We start from the raw sequence: 16,820 nt of genomic DNA on the forward strand, positions 1-16,820 counted from the left end.
TTAACCAACTCATACATGTGGTAAATCAAAAGAAGGCATGTCGAAATGGTTGCTTTACACATGGGATGGTTCATAGTGACATGTGTCCAGTCATGAACCAAAGACAGTGTCCTTTCACCAATGGGGCCATGTGTGGGCACCAAAGACTCATGTGGGGTCCATTGACCATTTGGACCCATGTGCCATGGTTCGCATGATAGATCCTTACTTGGCATTCTTGAAACTGTTGTTTAAGACCATTTTTGCCATTTAGAAAATTCTCGAAAATTCCCAAAAATTTCCAAAAATCATTTTGTAATATAATTAATAACTCAAATTGTTTAGGCTACTAGAAAAATTATCAAAAGAAATTAGGTGCCTTAGCTTTAGAATCACATATCTCAGGTACTCCACTCGGCTCACCCCAAAACCCTCTTAACAATTTCTCAAACCGACCCAAAGGACACCCATGATCCACAATGTCCAGCAAAGGCTCATGATTGGCCCATCAAAGCCAACTAATAGACAGTAGAATTTTGGGGTTTAGGATACTACAAATACACTCCTAAGGACAAGCACACAAAGCACCACACAAGGATGCAGGGGTTCCTCTCTATGTACATGTGCACCTTCACCAGGCACTCTCCTGGGAAGGCGGCTTCCCATATGATGCAGCTGTCATATACACATGTTGTGGATGAGACCATGCTGGGGATTTTGCCCTTGTCCTAACGGGCCGCCTCTTCCGCAGGGGAAATACTCTGTCCTAGCTCCAACCACAAGCACACACCAACCTCGATTGCAGGATTACCCTTAAGCACGAGCTCCCACTGGAGCCACCCAATTGTCCCCTTTTAAGCACGAGCTCCCACTGGAGCCAACAATAATCAATAAAATGGTATGCGATACATGGTGTCAAGGCCATAAGGCCAGACAAGTCCAATCGAAGTAAACATCATAACACTATTGAAGAACTAGTAATCAAGTCAGCATTAAAATCATTCAATAAAGCATATTTATGAACCATTGTGATAAAATTCATCCAATACATAGATAATAATTGTTCACAATGTTTTCATGGCAACCACTACACAAAAGTCTAAAAATCTGTCTTCTGTTATTGGGAGACAATGTGAACTCAAATATGCAATCGATATAGTACTAAAATGATCAACTTCAAATGGAGCTAGAGGATCAAGCCTAACGGCTAAAAACCTCATTTATGAAGAAACACAAACTCACCAATCAAATAATCTACATAGAAAACAAAGATAAGAACTGGATAACATACCTAGGAAGAAACTCTGTCACTATTGAAAGATTTGGAGCACGAGTAACTGCTCCCATAAATAGTACAACATTAGGATGGCGCAATCTTTTCATGATCCGAATCTAAGAAATGGGAAATACAAATTAGATGCCGAGGCATTTCTTCATAGTCCACATATGCATAACATGCAGATAATCAATCACAAGCATACATAATAACCCAATTACAAGATGTATAAGATAACCAATAATATCGTTAAAAAAAAAAGGAATTCCAAATGATGAATTCAGAACAAGTGTATTCTGAAATGCATAGAGATATTCACTTTTCAACTTATAAGGAACGCTACAAAGATGAGACATGCTCATTGGAATCAAAATACCATTAACTATGAATTAAACAGCTATACGTTCAAAAGGAGATTGACAAAGACCAAAAAAATAGGAGGATGAGATTATATCTAATAATTAATGTCGGTGTTCATTATCTAAAAAAAAATATTATATGCAGGCATCAAGATTAAACACCAAAATTTCGAGTAAATTTAGAAAAATAAATCACGATATCCAACTAGAAAAAATACTTCAGGTGAAACATATTTTTTCGCTTCATTTGTTTATAACTAGAATAACGGACTTTATACATCCCAATGTACCAAAAAAATTTACGTCATTTAAAAGTGACGAACCCAATCAAGTATTAGGAAACTAAAGATCAATCAATAAAGCAAGGACCAAGCAGAAAGGGCACCTGCATTTTCTTTAAATAATTCTAGATCAAATACTAAAATACTTCCAAAGGCATCAGAACCTGCAAAAGAGAACGGGTTGTAGACAAATGTTGTTAGGGTGGTAAGTGCTATAGTGTGATGTCTGAAGTTCCATCTTCACCAAATCCCAAGTTAACATTCGAAAAAGAATTTACAAAGATATATAATTGTTGGAGTTATGGCCTTTCCAGGCCTTGACCCCACTATCCTATGATAATTCGTGGTCACAATGGGAGTGAATAAGAACGCTTGACTTATCAGATCTCAATGAATCGGGATGCAAAAAGTCACAAAACCCCCGGTCATGAGGCATGTCAAAACGGGCTTAGCCAAAACGGAGAGGTTTGGGGGTCTCCTCTAGCCAAGGTTAGTACGAGAGCTCCTCATGATTGTGTGAGCCAGGGCAAAAGTGCAGGATTTAAGAGTATGAAGTTCCATGTGAGAATAAGCCCTATGAGAAAAGACAAGCCTTAGAGAGGACATCAGCCAAAACCCCTGACCTCAAGCCTTCTCATAGTATATGCATAAACAGTAGTGAATGGGAAGCCGCTCTATCAAGATATGATCCACTCGTTAGAGTTATGCATATGTGCTAGAAGAGAGGACCTCCACATCTGTAAGAGTACATGTCCTTAGGGGTGTACCGATAATCCACTGCAAATCTAGGATTCGCAGTATTCCAAAAAACGTCAAGCAGCGCCTAGGCGACCGGGGCATCCTGGCTGCCCAGCACCTAGGTGGCCACCCTGCTAGGACCTAGGTTGAAGTAGAGAGGTAGAGGGCAGGGGAATACAAGTATATATCATAAAATATTAAAAATCCCATATTTCAAAAAGTTCCAAACCATTCTAAATTGGAAAACGTTTATATAAGGATGCTACCCTATGATGTGGAAATACGAATGCCCCACAAAAATCTATTGGAAAAGGTAGTTTTAATGTTGAAAAACCCTTTGAATGTCATCTCAACATCGAGATGTATGACTATGAAAAATAAAAGGATTTTAAGTCTCAAAAATAATGCATTTTACAACATATTATCTACACCGTCCATTTTCAAGATTTTCATATGTTTATAGATCTACTTGATTTTAACCATTTTTTAAATTTAAAATCTTATAATTAGATATAAAAATAGATTTTGAGATAATCCTAATAACATTTTACATCAAAATTATATACCATGATAAAATTTGAAGGGCACCGTACCTCTACACCTACGGAGGCGTCTATATGCCAACTGCACCCTTCTAAATCTGTAATAGATTTTGCACAACCCAAAATAAAATATAATAGCAATCAGTAAATTAGCAATAAATGCACAATCCATAATGCATACTCCATAGACCATACTCCATGCTCTAAAGTTCATATCATTCCATAATCCATAGTTCCATGCAATGATACAACCATACATGCACACGCATAAGAGTAGATCTGTAGAAACTTAAAAAATAAAAATAAAATTATACCACATCCCCTTGCGAGTAGCCTTTTTTGGGCTTCGCATTTACTTCCCCTGCCCCCATTCTCTGTTTAGGTGCCACGTCCACTGGCCCCGCTTTAACTTCCCCTGCCCCCTTTCTTCTCTCGGGTGCCACGTCTTCTGTCGTGTAGCCCTCAGCCGCCCACTTGTCGCACCTGCTCTTACTGACTCCGCCAGCAAACCGCTCCCCAAGCTCCTACTCTTCCTCATCTACCTCCCCTTTCTCGCCACTTGATGCGCCTCCTATTCTCTCTCCTCCACTTGAGCCAGCCTCTTCACCTACCCCCTGCCTTGTGATCTCCTCCTTTCTCTCTCTCCTTTTGTTGCCCTTTCGCCTTTGGGGGTACCTCAACTTTTTCCCCTGTCGTCAACTTTTTCCCCTGTCGTCTTCTCTCTGCCACCTTCCTTCTCCGTCCTACGCCTTTTTGGCCCCGGCATCCCTTTCCTCTCTTCCCCTTGAACCTGCCCTGTCTTCTCCCCATTCCCCTTCGATAGACGGCCCCCCTTTTCTCTCCGGCTTTGAGGCTCTGCATGCCTCGGACCCCTCCTCCCCTACTCCTGTTTTCATTCCCTCCTCTTTGGCCCCTTTTTCGTCCTCTTTCTCCATTCTGATCTTGCAGGATTCAATCCTCCCACCTTTTCTTCGGTTCCCATTGCTTGTCTCACCACTCTGTTTCTTACTCCCACCTCTTCACCTACCTTGCCTTTCCCTACCTCTCTTACCCCTCTCCCTCCCCCTGGGGACCTAGACATACCTCCTTTGCCAATTCTGACACCTCCCCCCTCTCCCCTTCTTTCTCCTCCCCTGTTGCAGCCTGACCCTTCCCTGGCTCCCTTCTGCTCTACCTCGCCCTCTCCTCCCCACCCTTCCTCCCCCTCTGAACCTTTTCCTTCCCTTCCCTCTAACTTCTACCCCTCTTTTTCTCCTCCTCCCCTTCCTCTAGAGCTAGCCTCAAGCTCACAGGACGACCTTGGCACGCCCGTCTCTCCTCCCTCAGCTAGTGCCAACGAAGAGGGGGTCGATGGGGGCGGGGACGGGTATGACCGCGACTTGGATAGAATGAAGGAATTATTTCCCATTATGGGCTTTTAGCACGATGGCCCTGAAGGTCCCGCCCACCAGTTCTTCCTCGCAGACGCTCAGAGTCGACAGAAGGCGAGCTTTAAAGGAAAAAGGGAGCTCCTTAACCTCTTCTCATCTATCTCTTATGGTGGCCCTTCTACTGTAGACTCCCCCATCACTAACTCCTCCCGCCCTTTGAGGCGGTCTGCCAGATTAGCCTCTATCTCTTCTCCTTCTCCACCTCCATGAAGCTCCTCACATGGAACATCAGAGGCCTAGCACACCCTTCCAAAAGGGAGGCTGTCAAAGACCTGGCCTTGAAACGCCATCCCACTATTCTTGCCCTCACTGAAACTACCCAAGCCTTCTCTTCAAATCATCCATCAGGTTTGGAGTAGAAGGCCTTGCCAGTGGGCCGTCCTACCAACGGTAGGGGCTTCAGGGGGAATCTAGGTGATCTGGGACCCCGCAGAACACCTCCTACAATCCTCACATATTGGGGACTTTTCTGTTACTATCCTCCTGTCTTGCATCTCAAATGGCTTAGAATGGAAATTCTCGACCATTTATGGCCCTTACGCTTCATCCCTGCAGTCTCGCTTCTGGACTGAATTGGACTTTGAGGCTTCCCTTCCTCACTCAGTTTGGTGTTTGGGTGGAGACTTCAATATAACCGGATGGTCTCATGAGAGAAACTCCAGCTCCCACACCTCTCATGGAATTACGGAATTCTCTAACTCATTTTCAAGAATGATCTCTTAGGCATTCCTCTTCAAGGAAACCGCTTCACCTGGTCCAACCACTCTCCCCAACCTAGTCTCTCAAAACTCGACAGGTTCCTTCTAGCCCTGAATTGGGAGGAACGCTTTCCGAGATCCCATGCCATGGCCTTGCCTAAACCCACTTCCAACCATTGCCCCATTCTTCTTGGCACCCAAGCCCAGAATAGAGGTCCAAAACCTTTCAGATATGAACTGGCATGGTTAGAAGAAAAATCCCTATCATCTTTGATTCCCACCTGGTGGAACTCATTCTCTGGCCAGGTAGCGGGAAGAGCAGGTTTCAAACTCCAATTTAAAATTCAACTCCTTAAAGCCTCCCTTAAAACTTGGAGTCGATCCATCCCAGGAAACTACTCCCAAGTTAAGTCCTCTCTTCTTTTGTCCATCCAAGAACTCGACCGCCTTGAGGAGTCCCGTCCTCTGACAACCTCTAAAGCAAACCTGAGAACCCAAACCAAACTCGATTACTTTACCACCCTCAAAAAAGAAGAGCTCTACTAGTTCCAGAGATCTAGAGTCAATTCGCTCAAAGAAGGGAACCATAATACTTGTTTTTTCCACAGGATAGCGAATTGTTGAAGGAGAGATAATTCTATCTCGATTATCAAATCCAATAATAGCTATCTGGTTCAACCTGGAGAAATTGTGTCGGCTATTCTATCTTTTTTCCAGAGCCTTTAAGCTGCGCCACGGGCTCCTAGACCTGCCATGGCCGACCTCAACTTCCATACTTTGCCGAAAGAACAGACTCAATGGCTAGAGCATCCCTTCTTAGAAGAGGAAGTCTTGAAAGCATTAGATGACCTAGCCAATGATAAAGCTCCAAGCCCTAATAGTGGAGGGTGACGCTTTAAACAGCATTACTTGGGCAACCGGGAGATCTATACCCCCTTGGTATCTAGCACGGATTTATGATGAGATTGTATACACCTGGAGGGATATGGTCGTCTTTTGGATGCATACCTCGAGGACATCAAACAAGTTCGCCGAACTCCTAGCGAAGGATGGGGCTAAGGCCCTATGACAAAGACCAGACCCGGTCCCTTTCTACTCTGGATCGCACAAGATATATTGACAAGAACAACCTACTGTGTACAAGCAACTTTTTTAGCCCATTTTTGTAAAATCACTGTAAACTTTGTAAGGGGCCAAGTTTTGTGAACTCACTATAAACTTTGTTAGGGGACTATCTTATAACCCCATTTTTTGTACAGGGTCTGTTGACCTATTCTTTTTGACCGAGAGTCCTGTCAAGAGGGTACTCTCAGATTAACCCAAAATTGTACTCTCTCTCTAAAGCAATACAAAAGTTAACGTTTATCAACAAAAAAAATATATATACATTCTAAGACTCGACACCAAGAATCAAGTGTCTTTAATCGTCATCAGAAAAGTAAGGAAAACCTCATCATATGGATTGGAGTCGAGGCCATCATCATCATGATTATAACCATCTCCCTCTTCAACATAACGTTCGTCGTCCTCCATTTTTCTAAATCTGCCTCATCCTCCTATTCTTCTATCCCCCGCTTACTCTGTGGTGTAGATGAGGGCCTAGGAATATTAGCTACTCTATTTGGTGCCTCTTTACTTTTTTCTTGCTTTTTATGTTTCACTCAACTCAAATATTGCTTAATCACCCTGAGAGCCTCAAGAACATTTTCATACAAGGCAACATCCCCCTAATACTGGCAAGGTGTTTCTTAAACTGGTACATACCCCCATTAGTATCCTTTCCACAATAGGTATACCTTACACAATTTTTGTCATTCGGATTCAGGTTATGATCACACTTCAACCTCGGATCACCACTTCCAGAAGAACCTAGAGAAAATATTTCTAGATAACAAGGCTACTTTTCTTCTTTTTCTATTTATTAAATATTGCTTAATCTCATCCCTAATAGCCTCATGATGAGGAGAAGTTGAAGAAACAATAGAAAATCAGTAATAAAGCACCTTGACAAATGCAAATTTGGAGAATGCCAAAGGCTTTCTCCCACCAAGGGCTCAAGCCTTACGCTTTCTTTTCCCAAGACAAAAGTCTTTCCTTTTCTTAAATGAGGAATACGTGCATGCTTCCCTAGCTCATTCACGCCCCTATTTATATTGAAAGACTTTGTATCCCGGTCTAAAGTTATTGTCTTAGGAACACCATGCAGCCTTACCACCTCTTTGAAGTACAAGTTAGCAACATGTGTAGCATCCAGAGTCTTCTTACAAGGTATAAAATGAGCCATCTTTGAGAATCCATCCACCACCACAAATGTAAAATCCATACCTCTTTGAGTCTATGGAAATCCCAGCACGAAATCCATGCTAACATCCTCCCAAGGTGCATTAGGAATAGGAAGTAGAGAATAAAGCCTCGTATTCAGTCGTTGCCCCTTAATCAGTTGACACGTACGATACCTCTCAACAAACTGCACAACATCTCTCTACAATTTTGGCTAGTACTACTTAGACTCCACCAATACTATGGTTTTGTCTCGACCAAAATGTCCACCAAGATCTCTCCCATGAAGCTCTACTATTAAGGTTTCTCTAAGGGAACCTGTAGGAATACTAAGACAGTTTCCTTTGAAGAGAAATCTATCTTAAATAAGAAAATCCCCAATGACTCCATTACAACACCGGTCCCATATCTCCCTGAAGTCGTCATCATCTACATAAAGATCCTTCATAAACTTGAACCCAATAATAGCAGTCATCATGGTAGTTAATAGAGTCGATCTTCTACTCAAAGCATATGCCACTCTGTCCTGACTGCCTGTCTTATGCCGAATAACAAAAGTGAACTTCTGCAAATAGGCTACCCATCGAGCATGTTGTTAATTTAGTTTATGTTGCCCATTAATATGCTTCAATGCTTCATGATCTGAGAACAAAATAAATTCCCTCTAAATCAGGTAATGCCGCCAATGCCTTAAGGCTTGAATAATAGCATAAAACTCCACATCATAGGTAGAATACCATCGGCAGATGCCATTTAGTTTCTCACTAAAGAAGGCAATAGGGCGACCTTCTTGGCTCAACATTACTCCAATTCCAACATGTGAAGCATCACAATCCAACTCGAAGACTTTATCAAAGTCTGGAAGAGCGAACACAGGTGCCTCAGTCATCTTCTGCTTCACCAACTGAAAACTTTTCTCGACTTCATTAGTCCATACGAATCCCCCCTTCTTCAGAAAATCTGTGTTAGGTGTTATGATCGAACTAATGCCTCTGATAACCTCCTATAGAAAGTAGCCAACCCATGAAAACTACGAATATCATGCACTGTAGTAGGAGTAAGCCAATCCCTGATAACTGCTACCTTCCTTTGGTCAACCTTAATTCCCTCAGTTGAAACAACATAACCAAGAAAGATGAGGCTATCTATTATGAATTCATACTTTTTAAGATTCAAATACAATTTCTGTTCATTGAGCAAGTCAAACACCAACCATAAGTGCTCCATATGCGCCTGCTCACCAATGCTACACACTAGAATGTCATCAAAGTATACTACCACAAATTTCCCAATAAAAGGCTCGAATACTTGATCCATCGCCCTTATAAAAGCACTGCGTGCATTGGAGAGGCCAAATGGCATCACCAACCACTCATAAAGGACCTCTCGAGTTTTGAATGCAGTCTTCCAATCATCTACAGGTCAAACACAGATCTGATGGTACCCACTCCTCAAATCTATATTTGAAACACAGTAGCACCAACCAACATATCTAACATATCATCTAGGCACAGAATTGGGAAGCAGTTCTTGATTGTGATCTTGTTAATGGCTCTACTATCCACACACATGTACCAAGTCTGGGACACCACTGGCTCATGCTCTCTCAGATGAACCCCTTCTATAGAAGCTTTGCAACCTGTCTCTGTAAATCATCATCCTCCTTTGGGCTCATTCTATATAAGGCCTTGTTCGGTAGGCTAGACCCAAGAACGAGGTCTATGTGATGTTGGATGGCCCTCATGGGTGGTAACCCCTCTGGTAGCTCATCCGAAATGACATCACTATTGTCCCTCATTAAGGGCTCTAACTGTGGCAGAACCGAACTAATAAGCTTCTCCTCCACTTGGACCACTGCAAACAACATCGTTGACTGCTCCAATCCCTCCATAAACTCTGCCAAAGAAAGAAGGCTACTGCACCCTTCATCTGATTTAGATGCACTTTCCTTCTTAGATGGACCTAAAACCACTTTTATCCCATCTTTCACAAAGGAATGAGTGTTTCTAAATCCATCATGTATGGTATGTCTATCATACTGTCATGGCCTACTAAAAATAAATACACGCATCCAGAAGCACATCACCCCACACCTCATATTTATAATGTTGTCTAATAAAAAAGAAACTAGATAACACTCAGAAACTGTTACCTTATTTCCCTTTTTGAACAAAGTTATCTTGTATGGTTTTGGATGGCTCTATGTCTTCAACTTCAGCTTCTCAATCATCTCCTGAGAAACAATACTTTCACAACTGACCCCATCAATGATAAGCTTGCTAACCTTCCCGTAGGCCGTGCATCGAGTGTGGAAAATATTAGTGCGCAACCAATCTGCCAGATCAACTACCTTGGGTGTCACCATGTTGCATCGGATCACCAAAGCCTCCCCATGGTCACTAAAGGTTACTTCAGGCTCTTTATCATAAACATGGTCCCTATCAAAAGTTAGTTTGCTGCCCTCATTGAAGACTTCCTCAGCAAGGGCCACAAATTTTCTATGCGGGCACTGAGAAGAGACATGATCAATTCCCGCACACTTAAAGCATTCTATGGTGTTGTTGTTTTGGCCATTTGGGCGACTAGAACTAGCCCCAACACCCGTAGTTTCTTGCTGTTTGGAGGGACTTGCAGGTCGTGAGGACTGTCCAGCCAATAAATTTCCACCTTTTCCCTTAAATTTGCTTCCATTGCCACTTGAGCTACCCTAGCTTGCAGCCCACGTTGATGATGGATGCCTCATCTGAGCTTCAACCTTCACTACAAGGTTGTAAGCCTCATCTAAGGTCCAATACCGCTGTAAAACCACCACATCTTGTACAGATGATCTTAGCCCACCAACATAGCGAGCTAAGGACTGTTCTACCCTTTCAACCACATCAGTGCGAGCCATCAACTCATAAAATTCACCAATATACTCATCTACACTCTTTTCTCCTATGAAGGTTATTCATCTTATGATAAAGGGACTGCAAATAATTTTCAAGCAGGTATTTTTCTTTTAATTTCTTTTTTATAATATCTCATGTATTAATTTTGGAGTTTCCCACCCTCTCTCTTCTAGCCCTAAGTTGTTCCCACCATGTCGGGCCACCCTTTTTCAATTTTATAGAAATAGTTTTTACCCTTTTACTTTCAGGTACCTACTTATAATCAAAAACCCTTTCTATTGTATTTAACCATTGTTACCAATCTATAAATTCCTCGAGTTTAGGCTTACCATCAAAATCAGATATATCCACCTTCAAATCGACATCTCTCGCGCAACACACTCTACGTCTAGGCCTCCAGTCGCTATCCTCATCACTCGACTCCACAGCGAAACACAATGGTGAAAAGGGTTGTATTCGAGAACCTCTTGAGCTGAAAGATCACCGTCTTGCCCATTATTGAAGCTCACAAATTGTTGTGTCAGCTCTTGAACATGTCTTTCAAGTTCCTCAATTCTCTAATCTTTGGAATCACAGAACGGATCCATAAAAATCCCCCTACTATGCCATCTTCTCACTGCTATGGGTTCACCTAAATCACAAATCCTAAGCAAATAATCAACAAAAATTGCAGAAATCAACAAGATCTAGGTTATTTTGACAAAATTTTAGCCAAAATCAACAAAACCTAGACCCCACTGTAACTTCCCTCTTTGTTGTTGATCTAGTGCACCTAAAAACGTGGTTCTACAGTAACTTCATACGTGCTACGGAAACTTCCACATGCCTACAATAACTTCCATGTAGATCGCCGGCTTTGATATCAATTTGATATAGAGAACTTGAAGAAACAGTAGAAAATCAACAAGAAAGCACCATGACACATACAAATTTGGAGAAGCCCTAAGGCTTTCTCCCACTTAGGGCTCAAGCCTTAAGCTTCTTTTCCCAAGACAAAGTCCTTTCTTTTGTTCCTATTTGTGTTTTACCAAGCTCGTATATTGCTTAATCTCCTCTCTGATAGCTTCAGGGACCTAGGCACCTAGGCAGCCACCCAAGGACTCCCCACCCAAGATGCCCGCTTAGACCTTGGTAATGCACCCAAACCTCCTCCCTAGCCCACCTAGGCGCTAGGCAGGCCGCTTTTTGAAACACTAATAATACGGTCATTTATTGGGTATGTTTTGATAACCCATTCATGTCCCCTACCAAAGACAATGGGATATGGGTGTTGTTGGGTCAGCTTGAGGCCTAGGGTTCTAAGTCTGGCCTAGTAGAGTACCCTACTAGCCAACTGCATTTCCCAAAGAATCTTAATTTCCCTATTTATATTTTTCCTAGATGCCAAACTGGTTTAATTTGATGGAAAATGATTGAAAATGTTTTTAGCAATTTTTGTGAAGTTTTTTATTCTAGAAAAAATGGATTTCCAAATTTGATTAGGCGAAATTCCAAATGAGGACATGCCACAAATGTGGGAGCTGAGCACACAAGTGGCCAATGTGTGCCATGTAGACCCCACATGGTTGCCACAGCACTCCACGTGGATGTGAAAGTGGGCATGGCTAGAGCGGCGTGCCTCATTGTGTTTGGATGCATGAATTGTCCTAAATAAGTCATCATCATTATCAAAGGCTTTTCCCAACTATTTAGGTCAGCTAATCCTAAATATGTCTAATAGTGTTTATGTGAATTTGGCATGTGTGATATCTAGATATTTTCTTAATTTATGGGTTATTGTCCAGTTGTGTTTTAGATCTAAAACCAATTTCTAAGGTTGTGTTTTTTTATTGCACACCTGTGTGAAGTTATGACACCAAGTGTGTAAGCTAAGAAACTGTGTGAACTATGACAATGCATGTGTGGACAATGACACGTAGCGTGAGAAAGCATTTGTTTCAAATTCAAATGTTTTCATAAAGGTAGAGAGAAAAAAGCGGGTGGGATGCCCCACATAGAGTGACTTTATAAGATTGCTCTCCAGCCCTTGAAAAAAAGTGTGAATGATGAGGACTTTGGCATCTAAAACTTAGGGTTTCCAAACTCAAGTGAATTTCAAATTTAACTTAAGGAAAATTTGAAAATAAATTGGGGTCTTTGAGGTGATAAAGGTGTTAAATCTCAGCCAATACACTTGAATCACATAGACATTAAGTACATGCCAAGACTAGCTCAATCTCCTAATACAACTCAATAAAAAAACATGTGCACTTAATCTAAGGGCAGGGAAAGCCAATTCAAGTTGCTCGAATTTACCCGAATCACCTCCAAGGATTTACGTACATCCTTTGTTATGATCACTCCCAATAGCACAAAATAGGGGAGTTATCAATAACAAAGGGTGTACGTAAATCCTTGGAGGTGATCCGGGGTAATTCGAGCAACTTGAATTGGCTTCCCAAGCCCTTCGATTAAGTGCTCATGTTTGGTTTATTGAGTTGTATTTGGAGATTGAGTTTGTCTTGGCATTTACTTCATGTTTATGTGATTCAAGCATATTGTATTTGTCATCAATTATGTAATGAAATGTCTTATGTGTAAGCTTATGTATTTTTTGGCTCAATCTCCTTTGTCATTTGAGTGGGAGTTGTGCTAGGACAAATTGAAGTCATTTACATGTATTTTGGAGTGGATGCAATAGTCATTTAGAGGCTTATATAAAGATATATGTGGCTGTAATTTCATTTCAAGAGTTATAATTTGAGTTTCACAAAGAAAATTTTTATTTGTGCGTACGTTGAGCGAGACCTTTATAACCTCCGTCAATAATAATACCAGTGTGTCTATTACATACTCTTTGGTTTGTTCTTTGCATGCATCTTTGGATTGGTAGACAAACATTTGTTATTATAAAATGGCTGTACAGATTACAGACAGAAAGATGTGCACCCACACGCATGTTTGCACGCACACACACTGCCCGCCCTACACATACACACACGCACAGAGTAAATGGGGTACCTCACTTCTAAACTCTTCAAGGGCATCTCCTGAAATGTCTTGATCCAAGAATTTCTTGACAGCAACTTCCTAACAAAAATAACAAAGCTATCAAGGGAAACAAGGACATAAGAATGTAAAAATAGAACAACAAGAATACGTGAATGTAAGGCACATTTGTTCCGCGTGAAATATTTCCTACGAAATATTTTCACATGAGAATTCCCTCATGTGGTTAGGTGTGAGAATATTTTCACACCAGTTGGTCCAAGTGCATATTTTCAGACCAATTGGCAGCTAATTGGTGTGAAAAGATTCCCACATCTAATCACATGAGGGAACTTTTTCACATCACGCAAACCAAACGTACCCATAATGATTGTTAGAGAATATGCAAATATTACGTGACACCTCAATTGATCTCTTGTTTCTCATAAGCAACGGAATGCTACAAAAGGTCCATTACGAGTAAAGTACTTTTTAACTTAATAAACCGTTAGAGAGAGAGAGTACTGTTTAAAAAAAAAATTCCCAAATTTTATGATGAGCTTCTTTTTTCAAGAGATTAAAATTTATGACCAGTTTCTTCCCTATAACATACACATTATAATTGCATATCCATGGCATCCACTGTCGCATCCACTATTTGTTCTCCACATTGACAGTGGAGATGAATCTCAGTTAACAGTTCTGGGGCAAATGATTATCATCAAAAGGGAAGGGAGTTCACAACATATTAACCCACCACCCAAAACCTCAAACCAGGCATACAATCCCAGGATGACTAAAAGGAAAGATACCACAATATTAGACATCCTTCATGCACTGACCATAGTACAATGACACTCACACGAAAGCCAGAAACATCCATATGACCCCAAAAGCTAAGGAAAACTCACACTTTTAAGGCAAAGTCACCATGAACAAGAAAAGGTCCAGAATAACCTCTGCCTCAGTATATATCATACAAGTGTTAAAGAAATGGGAATTTATAGGGTGAAAGAAAACTAGATTACTATCTTTTAACTACAATTCGCATTGGGGAACAACCCTTTGGGCCTCAAAGCTTTTCCAATACCAGCTGCTCATCACATCCGCAAGGACATAATAAAAGGAAGCAGACGATTGCAAATAAGCAAGATTGCACAACCCAATGATCTTAGGTACTTATTTGATGCAGGACCAGGGGGGTTGGCTGGTACATGCGTGATGATAATGATGATGATTAAAGTTTTAAATATCAGATTCAGACGATGAATCGCCAGGAGCCCTTTTCCAAGTAATACATAGGTGATAGGGAAGAGATGGATATGGTTAGGGCAACAATTAGAGTCTGGTTCCAATGTTGTTAAGGGGGTTGAACTTTCTAGAAATTTATTGGCTTAGCAACACTGATGTTGATTTTGAAGGCAACAAGGTAGGGATAAATTAGGTTGGTGAGCTTAGGGGTATGGGATGATGGGATCAAGGAGGAGGTAGCCTATACTATTAGAGCATGGGTTGGTTGATTTGATGGGGCAGAAACAGTGTTCCAAAAGGTGGATTCTGCCCCTAGGCGGGGTGCTTAGAAACCTGGGCAGCCCCAAAAGTGGGGGTCGGGGAGTGATATATGTGTGTGTGTGTGTGTATATATATATATATACATATATATATAACAAAAGTTGGTCGAGAAGTAGTAGGACACACAAATGGCATTTCCAGCTGAAGCTGCAAACCCATATATATATTATATATATAGGAAAAACCTAAAAAATACCTATTGAACGGAACCGCAACGGACAACGTGTCATCCATTGCGGTTCCACGTGAAGTTTTTACCACCACGGACCTAATGTGACCGTGATGTTACTGCTACAGACCTGCTAGGTCTGTGGCGGTCAAAAACCGTACACCGCCCGATTTTTTCAGACAATGATGAGCCTAAGGGCAAAAACATTGTTCATTTTTGCCAAAAGGCATTGAGTAGATGTTTCCACATATATATATATATATATATACGTGTATGTGTGTGTATATGGGAAATGATGGTGTAAGCCCACTAGCTTTCATCTATATATGAGCCCAACGGTCCAGATTCAATCTGAGCCAATCCAATGATCACAAATGCATTTCGTATTTTAATTTTATTTTTTTCTATAAATCCAAATCACTTGAAATTTTGGTCGTGTTCTTTAAAAATAGAAGAAAACAATAAAAATATCAAAAAAATATTTTGTGCAAAATAAATTGACCAAAATACCTTCGAAACTTTTCAATGGTATTTTGGTCAGTATAAATTTTGTGAATTATTTTTTAAATATTTTTATTAGGTGTGCCTTAATGAGAAGAATAGACGCCTAAAATTTCATGCGATTCGGATTTGTAGAAAAAAATTAAAATTAAAATACGAAATGAGATAGTGACCGTCAGATCAACCCAGATTCAATCTAAGTCATTGGGCTCAAATGTAGTTGTACGCTAGTGAGCCTACGCCATCATTTCCCTATATATATATATATATATATATATATATATATATATATATAGGAAAAGTCTTAAAAAAGGCTACAAGTGAATTGCTACAGTGTTTTTCCCCCATCATGGACATGCTATGTCCATGACGGTTTTGCCTAAAAACCACCACGGACCTACGGGGGCCGTGGCAGTTCCCATATATTTTTTGTGTCAAATTTGCATGAAAAAATCCCATCACGGACATGCTATATCAGTGACAAACCGCCATGGACATACTATGTCCGTCCGAAAAAATCGGATCATGCCGAGCCTATGGGCAAAAATACTGTTCATTTTCACCCATAGGCGTTTTGTATTCTCTTCCATATATATATATATATGTGTGTGTGTGTGTGTGCGCATGCGTGTGTGTTTGTGTGTGTGTGTGTGTGTGTTTGTGTGTATTTATGAGTTAATGCCTACGTTACTTCAATTATGACTCATTATTATCCAAAGTCCATCAAATAGCCATGATTGTCCCATAATACGTGAATTTTAATATTCTTTCTATAAATCTAATTTATCTAAAGTTTGGGGTGTATATACATCTAACCAAATCACACAAGAATAAAATATCAAACAAATATTATAATTAAAAATGATAAAAACACCCATGAAATATACATAGGGGCAATTTGGTCATTTTTTTTATGGATGAGGTTTATATAAGGTGTCCACCTCAAATAATCATTGTACGGGTCATCTTTAAACTCTACAAAAAAATGCAGTTTTACTGCTGAAAACGTCATGATAACTAGTTATACACCTACTTATAAAATTTCAAGTTCAAAAAATTGGTTCTAGATCATGCAGATATATAAGCAATCGAAAATCTTGAAATTGGACGATCCGGATAATGTGTTACAATGTGCAC

General features: G+C 40.6%; 1 protein-coding gene across 3 annotated transcripts in view; it reads right to left on the reverse strand.

The window, feature by feature from the left end:
• Positions 1 to 16,820, reverse strand: part of LOC18428689 (putative serine/threonine-protein kinase SIS8) — a 76,177-nt gene that overhangs the window by 24,688 nt on the left and 34,669 nt on the right. For all 3 annotated transcript variants that reach the window (XM_088865115.1, XM_011623012.3, XM_088865116.1), the window contains exons 6-7: positions 13,475 to 13,543; positions 1,271 to 1,371 (exon numbers count right to left, since the gene is read on the reverse strand). In XM_088865115.1, the coding sequence (XP_088721241.1) occupies positions 1,271 to 1,371; positions 13,475 to 13,543 (170 nt within the window). The remainder of the gene's footprint in view (positions 1 to 1,270; positions 1,372 to 13,474; positions 13,544 to 16,820) is intronic.

This window comes from Amborella trichopoda, chromosome 4, assembly GCF_054954075.1.
Source record: "Amborella trichopoda isolate Santa Cruz 75 chromosome 4, AtrichopodaSantaCruz75HAP2 v2.0, whole genome shotgun sequence".
Taxonomy (NCBI): domain Eukaryota; kingdom Viridiplantae; phylum Streptophyta; class Magnoliopsida; order Amborellales; family Amborellaceae; genus Amborella; species Amborella trichopoda.